A 13866-nucleotide genomic window follows, 5' to 3' on the forward strand; every position below is an offset into this window, starting at 1 on the left:
AAGCGCAGCCGACCCCACAGGGCCGCCCGTTTCTGTGGCGGCTCCCCTTCCGCCCAGACCACGGCTGTGATGACGCGGGACCCTAGACGGCAGGTTCTCCGAAACCTGTCGGATTCTCCATCATCTTTCTTGCAGGTCTGCACCTTCTACTGGACAAAAGGTACATTTTCTTCCCCAAATGCATTCTAGAGGAGAAAGTGCACGCGCCGCTGTGAGCCTGGAACGCCGGCCTCGCTAGGACGGTCTTGCCCCATGGGCATGGCTGCGGGCAGCCTCGGGGGCAGAGAGCTGGGCAGGGCCCTGTCTCAGGCTGCCCAGAGTCGCTTAACAAATGGGGAATGGTGGCGAGGGGCAGGGACAGACCCCGGACTGAAGGAAGCACCGCAGGCTCCGTGGCAGGATGGGGTGTGTGTTTGGAGGGCTGGGGAGTGGGGGCGGAGTCCAGCGGGCGGGGCGGGGGCCCCACTCTGGAGGGGTAGGGGGGCCGGGAGAGGCAAGCTTGGAAGAAGGTCCTGTCTGGAGGGTGTAAGTGGCCTGAGTCCAGGAGGGGCCCTGGGGGGAGAGAGCCAAGGTCCCCACGCCATAGTGAAGTGGACGGTGACAGGCGCAGGGAAGTCAGAGAAGGAAGAAAGGAGCAGGGGAGACGCATCCTGCAGCTGAGGGCCCAGCTCCGTGGGGACAGGTCCACAGGAGAAGGGACGGGAGTGAGGCTGATCTCAGCAGCCGTGGGGCAGGGCCCGGCACGGGGTGGGAGGGGAGAGGGAAGGGTGAGCAGGTGAGGGAGGGCAGCTGTCCCCTGGGGGATGCAGGCAGCTCCGAGCCGGGAGGGAGGGAGGTGCTGGGTTTTATTGACCGCTGTTATGTGAGAGAAGACTTGAGGATGTGTGTGACCCCTGCGGGATGTTCCAGAGAGAGGAGGGTTTGGGAGCCAGAGGAAGAAGGGGCAGGAGGGCTGGGCAGCGAGTGCCGGTGCTCCCCCGACCCGTCCTCTGGGCGCGGGCAGGGGGGCTGCTGCGTCTGCCCATCCGCTCTCCTTGGAGGCACTGAGCCCCGTGTCCTGCCAGGCCCCTTCTGCAGGGAGCCTCCCCTAAGGGGACCCCTGAAGGAGATGACCAGGGCAGCGTGGTTACCGTGCCCAGGACCGGCCACTGCCAAGTCCCTGAGGAGCGACCGCCAGTGGGCTCCGGGGAAGGGGGCTGCCCACCCTGAGGCCACCACTCCTGGGACGGACCAGATCCTGTGGGATGGGAACTGGGTGCCAGGCCAGCACGGGCAGGGGCCCAGAGCGAGGCTAGCGCAGCTGGCGTCGGGCAGGGCAGCGAGGGCACTGGGCCAGGCCTCTGTTGGGACTGGCTGGCAATTCAAATAGAAATGGCCAAAGGAGAGCCAATACCGTCCAGGTAAATGCAGGTGAGTTTATTAGGTTTTCCGAGCAGCCTCTGAGGAGGTGAGACCACTGAGGCTTGCATTGTGGGCATGACCCCAACCTGACCCCTGGGACCCCAGCAGGAGAGCAGCAGTGGGCATGGGCAGGGTCATCCCGAGTTTGATGGGGCACCCTCCTGGGCTGAGAGGAGGGGCTGTCCATGCATCTCAGGAGTCCCTACGAGGCAGACCCTTGGCGGCTGTGAAACCTGCAGTGCCCCATAGTGCCTGGCTGGCCCTGGGGGTGACATGCCTGGTCAGCAGCAGGCCTTCTGGGCTGAGGCAGGGACACAGCAGGCCGGGCGGGAGCACGCGGGGCGGCAGAGCAGGGACACGCAGGAGGCCGGGCGGCAGCAGCTGGGCTGGCAGGAGGAGGGGGCACAGCAGGAGGAGGCGGGCACGCAGCAGGCGGGCCTGCACGCGGGGCGGCAGATGAGGGACACGCAGGAGGAGGGTCTGCAGCAGGGTGAGGGGCAGGGGGTGGGCTGGCAGCAGGAGGGGGCGGGGCAGGGGGTGGTTCCAAAGCAGACGGGCACACAGCACACGGGCTTGCAGCAGACCGGGGTGCAGCAGACGGGGGTGCAGCCGACGGGCACACAGCAGGCCTGCGGGCAGGGGGAGGAGGTGCAGCACACAGGCTGGCAGGAGCTGGTGCAGGCTGGTTGGCAGGGGCTGGGCCCACAGGCCGCCTGGCAGCAGGGGCTGGACACGCAGCTCACTGGGGTGCAGACGAGGGTCTGGGTGGGGACCAGGGTACAGCAGCTGGGTGCGCAGCAGCTGGGGACACAGCAGGTGGGGACACAGCAGCTGGGGGCACAGCAGGTGGGGACACAGCAGCTGGGGGCGCAGCAGCTGGGGGCGCAGCAGGAGGGCTCACAGCAGCTCTCTGGACAGTCGTCCACCTGCCAGGAGGAGTCTGTGCGGGAGTCGCAGGACCCGGGCAGGCAGGCGCGGCTGCCATAGCTCAGGTCGCTGGAGCAGACGGACAGGGTGGACGCGGCCATGGCGGGCGGTGGGGCTGGAGGAGGGTGTGAGCGTGTGGGGTGTGAAGGAGTGGTTGTGAGGTGTGTGAGCTGCTTGGAGTGGTCAGGCTTATATACAGCTCAGGGGCGTGTGTTGTCCCATCACAAGGGCACAGAAGAGCCAGTTTCCTTGTTGTTGTTGGAGCAGGTCCCTGAGGACGCTGGTCATGGACCCATGGCAGGTAGCTCAGCTCATTAACCCCTGAGAGGTTGGAGCCCAGGGGCCTGCAGGGTGCCCGGGAGGTGTCAACAGCTGGGCCAGCCCTGGGCATGGACTCAGGAGGGCCGGTTAGTCCCAACAGCCCCTCTCTGAGACGCTTTCTGGTGCTTGCTATTATTTAGCCCATTTCTCAATCCTCGGTTGAATCATAAGTACATTTTGATTTTTGTGTATCCTATTTATTTGGGGGTATAATTCTCTCCTGAATCCACAGCAGCGAATGGTTTGGGAGCTTGTTTATTTTTATTGTATTAGCAAACACTTAAATAATAGCTCTTGCTATGCCAGCAACTCTTCTGAGCAACTTAATAAATATTGACTCCGAAACCCTCACGACAGCTTCGTGAAGTAGGAGCTGTTGTCATTTCCACTTTACAGATGGGGAAACTGAGGCACAGCTAAGCACTTGCACCAGATCCACACTAGAAGCAGAAGAGCCTGGATCGGAACCCAGTGGGCCTGTGTCCTTAACTATAAACTGCTCCCCAGAGAGCAGAGAGACAAAAGTCACGAGAAATCTGGCTTCTGTGGGAGGGGAGGGGGGCAGGATCGGTTGGATTAGAAACCATGATGTGAGGTTTATGTGGAAATGTGCAGTGGGGGCCCTGAGAGCGGGGCTCGTGCCAAGAAAGGAGCTGCTTCTATGGGATGTGAGAAAATTAGCATTTATTTACCTGCAGGAAGGAATGTGGACAATGTGACGGTGACAGGAAGCCACCATCCAGAGACGGTGTCTAGGAGGCTGGAGCTTTCCCTTTGGGAGGGAAGTAGTTTTAAAAAAAAACCTGAGACATCCCACAGCCGCCTTTGTTGAGAGCTCTGCTGGGAGTAAGGGTGGGGCTGCTCGGCTGAACCCCAAGAGCCCGAGGGAGCCCGATGCCCACAGGCAGCGGGAGAGTGGGGCTGACCGAGGGGACGGCCCCTCTGAAGCGAAAAGCCCAGGTTGGAGGATCGCGAGTGACGTGGTGCGAAAATTCCCACCGTGGCTCCTTTCAAGCCTTCAGCCGTCTAAGAACCGCGCGCGAAGGTCCTGGCTGGTGACCAGCTGCCTCTCCCGGGGGCCCGGGCTCGGGGAAGAGGGTCTCGGTGACGGGGGCCTGGGCGCCCCGAGGGAGTGAGCCAGGTTGGGTATGGCAGCGGGGGTCCCTGGGGTGGCCTCAGCATGATGACCTGAAGGTTCATGTATGGTGTAGCATGAATCGGCACTGCTTGCATTTGCACGGCCGAGTCATTCCACTGCACGGAGGCAGCCCTTGCGGGTGTCCAGCCCGGTGACGGACGCTGGGCTGTTGGCACCTCTCGGCGGCTGGGGGTGAGGGCTGCAAAGAAGGCTTGAGCCCCCTTTCTGGGCCGTATGGTAACTCGTGTTTCACTTTCCGAGGAGCTGCCTAAATGGCTCCACAGTGGCTGCAACATTTTATGGGAAATGTGTGAGGGTTTTAATTTCTCCTGATTTACCAACACTTGTTAGGTTCGTTTAAAAAAAAAAAAAAAAAATATATATATATATATATATATATATATATATATATATATATATATATATATCCGTTCTAATAGATGTGAAATGGTCCCGTTGTGGTTCTGATTTGCATTTCCCTAGTGACTAATGGGGTTGAGCGTCTTTGTGTGCTCGCAGGCCAGGGGTCTACACCTTCATTAAAGAAACGTGTATTCAAGACCTTTGCCCGATTTTCAGATCGGTGGTTTGTCCTTTTGTTGAGTTGTAGGAGTTCTTTATACATCCCTGAGATTAAACTCTTATTATACACAGGATTTGCAAAGATTTTCTCCCATTCTCCATACTGTCTTTTCATTTTCTTGATAATGGCCTTTGATCCACAAAAGCTTAAAATTTTTATGAAGTTTATTTATTTATTTATTTATTTATTTATTTATTTATTTTTCGTTGTTCTTTTGGTGACATATCCATTGTCAAAATAAAGGTCATGAAGCATTTCCCGTATGTTTTCTTCTAAGGCTTTTTTGGTGTTAGCCCTTACATTCTGGTTGTTGGTCCATTTTGAATTCATTTTTGTCTATGGGGTGAAATAGGGGGTCCAACTATATTCTTTTGCACATGGAAATCTAATTTTCCCATATCTTCTGTTGAAAAGATTATTTTTTACCCCATTAAGTGGTCTTGAAACCCTTATAAAAAATCAGCTGGCCATAAATGTGTAGGTTTATTTCTGATATCTCAGTTCTAGTCCGTTAGACTGTATGACTCTCTTATGCCTTAAGCCGCACAGTTTCCATCACTGCAGTTTTGTAGTAAGTTTTGCAAGGAGGAAGTGTGAATCCTCCAGCTTTGTTCTTCTGTTTTGCTCTTCAAGGTGTAAAGTTAGTTTGATTTGAGATATTTTTTTAAAATGTAGGCAATTGCAGCCTTAAATTTCCCTCTGAGCACTGAATCCCATAGGTTTTTAAAAAATATATGTTTTTATTGATTTCAGAGAGAGGAAGAGAGAGGGAGAGAGAGAGAAACATCAATGATGAGAATCATCAATCAGCTGCCTCCTGCACGCCCCCTGCTGGGGAGTAAGGGATGAAGCCCGAAACCCAGGCATGTGCCCTGACCGAGAATCGAACCCGACGCTCAACCACTGAGCTACGCTGCTGGGCGCATCTCATAGTTTTTGATATGTTGTGTTTTAATTTTAATTCATCTCTAAGTATTTTCTAATTTCTCTGTGACTTTGTCTTTGACCCACATTAAAAAAAAGAGAGAATGTTGTTTAATTTCCACATTTGTGAATTTTCTAGTTTTTTCCATTATTGATGTCTAGCTTCATTCCATTGCTACTGGAAAAAAAATCCTTTGTATGATTTTAATCTTTGAAAATTCATTGAAACTTGTTTTGTGGCCTAAAATATGGTCTGTCTTGGAGAGTGTCTCATGCGTACTTGAGAAGAATGTTTGTTGGGCTGATGCTGAGTGGCATGTTCTGGATGTTTGTTATTACTGGCTGGTTTATAGTGTTGCTTGAGTCTTCTATTTCCTCATTGATCTTCTGTGTAGATGTTCTGTCTATTATTGGAAATAGGCTATTAAAGTCTCCAACTATTATTATAGAACTGTCTACTTCTCACTTCAATTCTGTCAATGTTTGCATTATATATTTTGGGTCTCTGTTGTGTGGTGCATATATGTCTATAATTCTTGCATCTTCCCAATAAGTTGAGTTTTTTATCAATATATAATGCCCCTGTCATGTGCATTTTTGCAGCTGGTACAATATGGATGAATAGATCTTTGGTAGATGTTATGTCTATCAGTTTTTAGGGCCTTAGTGTACTGATGGGAGAAAGTCAGCTGTAAGTAATGGTTGGTTCATCATACTATGGCAACAATTTAAAACATTAGAGACGTAAGGGAGAATGCCAGTCTTTGCCATCAGTAGCCTGGTCCCCAGTGATGTATGTGCCATTTCTATTATCTTTTGAAGCTTGAAGAGAGGAGGTACTCAAAGTGACAAGGTTTTAAAACCACATTCTGAGGAGACATATCAGAGGCCACCTAGGTAAGAATGTGTGTCGGGGGGGGCGGAGAGGGGGGGCAGAAGAGGCACAAGGGGGAGAGGTGTAATTAATTTCCCGTCCAAAGCAGGAATCCTATTTATGGCTTCTATTTGTTGTGTGGGAATATCTTTATTATTTTAAAACTACTTAGCTCTTAACTTTACTTACAACTGGGTATTTTTTTTTCATTTTGTTGTGAAAATTTCAACATAGAGAAGAGTTGAAAGAATCACACACTGAGTACCCATGTACCCAGGCCTAGATTCTACAGCTAGCATTGTGCTCATTCACTTCCTCAGACGTCTACCCATCAAACTGCGCCCGTCCACACTGAAACTCTGTCGGAAGCATGTTGTAACTGGAGCTCTATATTTATGTCCCAAAATGTCCCCTCCCACCCCATCCCAGTTGATTTCACCCCAAACCCCCAGAAACAGCCGCTGTTCTGAGTTTTTAAAATCCTAAGCGAGTCCGGCGTGTCTCAGAACCTCGTTTAAAGGGACTCGCCCAGCAGGGCTCCCTGTGCCCGGCTCCTGCCCGCGGCACGAGGCTTGCGAGATGTTTCTGCTGTTGCACGTGGAGGCAATGCGGCCCTTTTCACTGCTGATTCGTATTGTTTCACAATTTGCTCATCCATTCCCGTGGGTGGACACGGGGGTTGACGCCAGTTTTTGTCGTTATAAAGAGAATGGAGTGAAGGTGCCTTTTCTTTGAGCCTTCAGCACCCAGGAGCTGGAGCAATCGCCAGGTGCCCGCTGTGTCACAGGGCAGCTCAGCTTTGGGGAAGGCTTCCCCTGTTGAGCTGAAATCCGCCTCCCTGTCACCCTGGCTCCTTGGTCCAATCTTTGAGGCAACATACAATGAACCCCTCCCACTTGAAAGCCCTTCAGATAATTGCAAGCAGCTGCAGGTCTCCCGGGCTCTGCCTCTTTCTCCAGAGCTCAGTCCTCACTGGCAATTTCTGGGCTCCCAAGGAGCCCTGGATGAAGGCCTCAGTTGAAACCATGGAGAAGGAAATGCCCCATTTATTTATTATTTATTTTTAAAAATATGCCTTTTATCGATTTCAGAGAGAGGAAGGGAGAGGGAGAGAGAGACGGGAATATCAATGATGAGTCATTGATTGGTTGCCTCCTGCACGCCCCGGGCATGTGCCCTGATCGGGAAGCAAACTGTGATCTCCTGGATCCTAGGTCGATGCTCAACTGCTGAGCCATGCCAGCCAGGGGGAAATGCCCCCTTTAGAGTCAACAGCCTGGGCCACCACTTTTCCCAGACAGACTCCCCAATACCCTGAGGGACAGGATTTGTCTTGGGCAACAACTGTCCTGGGAGAGCCGCCCTAGGACAGGACCTCTGTGCCATCGGTTCCTTCAAGACAGCAAATGACGAGGCAGCTTGGGGGAAAACCACAGAAAGACCCAGTGCTGAGAGCAGGGAGATTTATTTCTATAGATCACTAAGCTTTCGTGGATAAGTTCACTAGGGAGTGAGCAATTCTTGCCCTGGGGGGTGTGGCTCCATCCCTGGCTGGGTACTGAGCTGTGCGCTGGGTCTTGACAGTTAGACGAGAAAGGTTTCAGTCATCGATACCAGAGAATTGATTTTCCAGATGATTTGTCAGCAGCAGGAAAGGGTGCCTCAGGGGACAAGTCTGAGGACAAGGGCAGGGCAGGAGGACTGACAGCACCCGGAGGACTGGCAGGAGGGGGCGACACACACAATGGGCCTGCAGCTCACAGGCGTGCACATGCAAACACGCACACCTGCACATGGGCACACACAGGTACGCACAGGCACTGTACTGGTTTACTGGGTGCCTTGTGAATTCACCAGTGTGATTTGTGTGAAGCTGATGGTATAGGTGGGAGCCAGGAGGCCAGTGCAGGCGTTTTGGGCCACGCGGGGTGAGGTGTGTGGCAAGGTAAGGGCCGCCTGAAGAGACCAGAGACGGGGAAGTTAGGTTTACTGAGTCTGAAGAACCCTCCCTTGCTCCCCCTGCAGGAGACCTCCCCACTTGAAGTCGGGGTGTATCACCCCAGGGCAGTTCATCATCCATGCTCTGAAACAATACATTACAGTCCTTGGCATGTTTTTATAGTTTAATGTCATCATAAGCTGTGTAGCGTTCTGTCACTTTTTTTTGCTCAGTGTTGTGTTGGAGTAATTTCTCCCTGCTGATACGTATAGCTCCTGGTCGTCTGTTCACTGCTGTATAGTATTCCACTCTATGCATATCCTGCAGCCTCTCTGTCCTCCTATCACAGACATTTAGGTTATTCTTAGTTTTAGCTACTATCCCAAATGCAGCAAATTTCCATTCTTTTCATCTTTTTCTTGTGCACCTGTGTTGACGTTTCTCAGGTAACTTACCTAGAAGCACTGCTGCTGCGTAGCTGTGCATGCCTTCACCTACACCAGGAGGTGCGAATCACCCTGCAAGGTGATTGCTCCCAACTCAGTCACCTGCATCTTGAACTATAGCTGTTACTGACAAATATTCAAAATTTGGGCAGTTTGATAGTTGTGAAATAATCTTGGGAATTTATTTCCTATTTTATTTATTTTTTATAGGATGACAGCCATGCAGAAAAGTGCACTAAATGTAAGGGCATAGCTTGATGAATATTCAGAGTGAGTGTCCCGTAACTGCCACCAGGTTTAGAAAGTGAGCACAAGCTGCCCCCAAACCCTCTCTGCCTCCTCCTCTCGTGCCCTTCCATCCTCCAGAGCAGCCCCACCCTGACTTCTAGCAGGACTGATGAGTGTCTACTGTCCTTGAACTTCTACAAGTGGAATCGCAGAGCATGCATTTTTTCTCATCTTATTGTCTTTACCTGGCTTTGGTGCTCAGGTTAGTCTTGCCTCACGAGTGAGGGAGCTGCCTTAGTTTTGTATTCTCTGGAAGAGACTGTGTAAGTTTGGAGCTATTTATTTCTAATTAGAAAAATTTCTAATGCGAAATCATCTTTATTCATAATATTGCTTTCTACTGTAAAGTACATTTTGTCTATAAAGATAGTTGTACTAGATATATTTGGTTATATTTGCTATATATATATATATTTTTTCAGCCTTTCTGTTCTTTATGTTTTAGAATAGGGGCTGATATCCTTTTTCTGTAAAGAACCAGATAGTAAATACATCAGGCTTGCAGGCCTCATGGTCTCTTTCACAATACTCAGTTCCACTATTGTAGCACAAAGAGCCACAGACAATCTATAAACAAGAAAACGTGGCTGTGTCCAGGAAAACTTTGTTTACAAAACAAGCAGAGGCCAGATTTTCCTCAAGAGAAGGACAGAGTTTGGCATCCCCTGATTCACACTGCAAATAGCTTAAAGCCAGATTTTGCTTTTAAAAATCTAATCTCTGTCTTTTAACTGGAGAGTTTAACCTACTTACAGTTATTGTAATTATTAATATATTTGAATTTAATTCTATCACTTATTTTGTTATTCTCTCCTCTCTGTCATTCTATGCTTCTTTTGAAAGCCCACTTCTACTTGCATTTACAATTCTATTTTACAATTTTTAATGTCTTTTTATCCCTTATCTGCTTCAGAAGTTCACATGCTTTCAATTCCTTTTTTCGGTGATCTTAGGATTTTAGCACCATCATTTATGTAGACTAGGGTTGGTCACATTCCTACTCTCCTTGTAAACGAAAGCAGGTCCCTTCCACTTACCTGCTCCTCTGTTCTGCTATAGCTGAACATTCACCCTGACCTGTGTGGTCATCGAGGGTCACCTCATCCCCCACTGGACAGGGCTGGGGCCCTACCTGTCGTAGCTCATGGCTGCCTGCCCTGGGTCAGTGCAGAGGTGCTTGGGAAATAGTGAATATGGGCAGACATGAGGGCCTGGTGTCTTCCTCTTCATCTTTTTGGGAACCATTGCCAGGAGCCCCCTCAGCCAGCTGATGTAATGGCCAGCACAGTAGCATGCTGCTCAGGGAGCTGGCGAGGAGCCCGTAGGTGCTGTGTTCAGTTGAGTATGTGCCACTTCTCTCTGCCGAGCGCCGGTCAGTGGAAGAAGCGAACTGCTGGGGAGTGGAGAGGAGCATGGCTGGGCTATCACATACCCTGTGCCATCTCAGTGTCAGTCTCCGGTGGTGGCCTGGACCGTGAGTGCTCTTTCACAGGTGTGGCCCAGGGCAGAGGATGTGCCAGAAGCCTGCAGGAAGGACAGACGCAGGCACCAGGCTCTGGCCACACTCAGTCATCCTCATGAGGACGAGTGAGCCCCCAGCCCTTCATCCCAGACCCTTTCTCCAGACAATGAGCCACTCCTCCTAGCCACAGGGGAGTGTGCTAATGGCGATCTCCAAGGAAAAAATGCCAGACTGATCAGTGTCTTAATCAGCCACTGGGGGTGGCTCCTGGTTCAGTCATCCAGTAGGGGCCATGCAAGGACCTTGGTCGTTAACCGGAGACCAGTTATGGTGCCGGAAAGCTTGTCCTGTGTCGGGCAGAGCTGGAGGGTCTGCGATCAGGGAGAGGCTGGTGTGCCGGCTGCAGCTTCAGTAGCAGGCAGGGATGCAGCAGCAGAAAGGTATGCAGACCAGGACGCCACCTGCGGAGGTCTCGCACTCAGGGGACTGGCAGTTCAGGGGCACACAGCAGGTCGGGCTGCAGGAGGAGGCCTGGCAGCAGCCCTCTGGGCAGTCGCAGGCAGGCTGGCTGTAGGTGCCTGAGTCATCCACGGGCCGGCACAGCAGAGCCACGCAGGGGCAGGGAAAGAAGCAGGAGCTCCCACAGCCCATGAGAGAGCAGCAGGCAGGGACATTGACCAAGGGACCAGGCAGGTTGTCAGACCTTGGAGCAGCCAGTGTGGCACATGGTGGTGTGGGGCTGGGGTGGGTGGGGCTGGTCTGGAGGCTTCTCCCCTAGGGTGGCCTTTATTACCCGGGCCTTGGCAACATGTCTTGGCAGCATGACCACTGTTTGCTGTTATTGCTGACGTACGTCCCTGTTTCTGTTTTGGGGGCCCCTATGAAGCCAGTCCAAGAAAGAAACCCCGCAGGTAGAAGGCAGTCTCTGAGCTGGAGCGGACAGTAACCAAGGTTGGCTGTGTGCTCGTGCTGGGCTGGGCCCTGGGATCTGTTGGCACTAGGTGAACATGACCTTGGGGTCATTGTCTCGGTGCACCTATCTACCCACTCCCTGGGTGTCCCTGTGTGTACTGACGTGCACACTCTGGGAGTGAGGGATATTGTCCAACAGATCTGGGCTCAGGTTATCGGCTGCACGTGTCAGCTCCCCATTTTGGGCCTCTTCCTGCAAGGATGTTTGGGCACCCTGCCCACTGGTGTGGGATCCCAGTCTCAGGAAGGAGGGGAGGACGCCAGTGGGATGTGCCCCCGGGGGTCTGACCGACAACAGGAGTGTCCAACAGGAATAATTGGGGCCCAAAGCCCTGCAGCCCCTGGGAAAGGGCAAACCAGGTGTTACCTGAGCCAGCAGGTGACACAAGAAGGGTGGAAGTCAACCGGCCCCGCCCCAGGCCCTGTGAGGAGTCTCTCCAACACCATCTGCATAAAACTTCTCAGACTTCGGGGGGCCCCTCCCTGGGACCCAGACCCTGCTCTGTGTGTGTGTGTGTGTGTGTGTGTGTGTGTGTGTGTGTGAGAGAGAGTTTCCCGCCCTCCCTGTTTAGCAATCCTTTCGGGTACCCATGGGACCTGGGGTCCAGGCCTGTGTTCCGTCCGCCCCTCAGCCAGAGGGAAGTTTCTCCCTTGCCCTTTCCCATCTACAATGTCTTGAGTGGCAGATGTGGGGACGGCACCTCTCCCCACCCCTCCACCCACCGAGGATACCCCACCTTCGGCTGAACTTTCCGGGGAGACCCTTTGAGGAGCGGTTGCTGTGCTTAGGAAGGTGCTGCCTTCAAGGAAAGAACTTCAAAAACATGTGAAGGTGACACAGAGGGACAGCTGCCTCGAGAAAGCAGTTTATTGGCCTCACATCGGGTGCCGTGAAGGGTCCGGGGCGGCGTCCCAGGCAGGGGCACACGGGGTGAGGACCCTGCTGCGGAACGGGCCTCGCCAGGAGCGGTGGGGATCCCGCAGTCGGGTGCGAGAGCACTGGCGCCGGTGACCAGATTCAGGTCGTGCCGCCCGAGCCACCAGAAGAAGGTGGGTGAACTTGAAGACGCTCAGTAGAAATGGCCCCAGCGAGGAGGGAAAGGAGGGAAGGGAGAGGAAGAGGCCTCCGCGACGACGTCGAGAAGGCCAGCGCGCAGGCGTTGGCACCCAAGAAGAGAATGACACTGAGATGTAAGGCTGTCTCGAAGAAATATGGGAAAAATCCCCAGATTTGATTTTAAAAATTCTAACTCATATATGGAAGAATCTCAGGACCCCAAAGCCCCAGTGGAATTTGGCACCATGGTCCAGACCACGGCTCTGGAGTGAAACTGAGCCGCCTCACACACCTGCCTCTCCGTCTGCGGTGGCAGGACACGGACACGGACACGGACACGGACACGGACACGGACACGTCCCCCATCCTGGATAGTGGCGGGACTGATGAGTGACAGCTTGTGAGACAGTCCATGTTAGACGTTTAGGGCGGCACCTGGCCCCAAGCTGGACCCGTCATTGTTGCTGTTGCAGTGCCGTGGCCCTTGCACTCCCCACGCGGGGCCGACAGCGTGGCTCTCGGTGGCTGGGAAGACCTTCTGGATCTTTGAGCTTCCACATCTAAATGGGGGGCCCCCAGTGCAGCGAGTGGGACTGTGCTTGTGTGGACAGAGGACAGGGTATTTAAAACTGGGGAGGACCTGGAAAAGAGGGCCTGGGGAGGGAGGTCCCCTGTCCCCTACCGATGGCCCTTTACTATCCAATCTGGGTTCTGGTTCTGGAAATCACAGGGCCGCTGGGTCACAGTGACCTGCAGCCAAGAAGGAGCTTCCTGAACTGAGTCACTTCAATGAGGAAGAGACACAGAAAGGGAAGGGGAGGGAGACCCAGCTGGGCAGCCACGAGGAAGGCACCATGCGCCTCGTTGCCAGGATGCCACGGCCTGGTGTGAAGGCCGCCTCCGGGAAGGAGCCTGCAGACCAGCCCCGTCCCCCACCCTGATCTCACTTGGGCCCTGTGCCACCACGCGCCATACCAGCTGCTCCGCCAGTCCCCTGGGCTGAGTGGCCGTTTATTGCCCATCCCCCGGCTGCAGGAGCTCCTGCTGTGCCCCCTGTGTGGCTCTGCTTTCCCGGCCAGTGTGCAGCTCAGCCACCTCCTGCAGCTGCCTGTCAGCCCACAGCTGGGCCGCCTCCTGCAGCCTGGCCAGCTGTGTGCCCAGCCCCTGCCAGGGGACAAGCTGCACGTCCCTGAGCTGCTGGGATGCCTTCTGCGTGCCCGTGAGCTGCAGGCTACTGTGTAGGTAGCCCCCTCGTGCCAGTCCTCTGGATGCTGCCAACCGGTTGCATGAATTCCTATGAGGCAGCCCAGACGTCCACTTCAGACCTTCTGGACCCGACTGGACCACCTTGTAACAAGGCCACTGGAACCCAGCCAGCCAGGCCGAGGGACTGGGCCTGGTCCACCCCACACGGCAGGTGCCAGTGTGCAGGCCCTGCACCCTACCCCATCCAAGGCCTAGTAAATATCAGAGTGCGATGCTCACCCGAGGGTGGCAACGTCTTTCCTTCAGTGTCTTTCCCTAGATTCCTCTG

The 13866-nt window shown here is 53.5% G+C and overlaps 2 protein-coding genes across 2 annotated transcripts in view; one reads left to right on the plus strand and one right to left on the minus strand.

The window, feature by feature from the left end:
• TSPEAR (thrombospondin type laminin G domain and EAR repeats) overlaps positions 1 to 13866 on the plus strand; it is an 85335-nt gene that overhangs the window by 12092 nt on the left and 59377 nt on the right. The gene's annotated exons all lie outside the window — the stretch shown is intronic.
• Positions 1683 to 2429, minus strand: LOC308558119 (uncharacterized protein; the record flags this gene model as incomplete). The annotated part of the gene is made up of 1 exon (XM_081139319.1): positions 1683 to 2429. The coding sequence occupies one exon, from the start codon at positions 2427 to 2429 to the stop codon at positions 1683 to 1685; it is 747 nt and encodes a 248-aa protein (XP_080995445.1).

This window comes from Miniopterus schreibersii, assembly GCF_964146895.1.
Source record: "Miniopterus schreibersii genome assembly, chromosome: 5".
Taxonomy (NCBI): domain Eukaryota; kingdom Metazoa; phylum Chordata; class Mammalia; order Chiroptera; family Miniopteridae; genus Miniopterus; species Miniopterus schreibersii.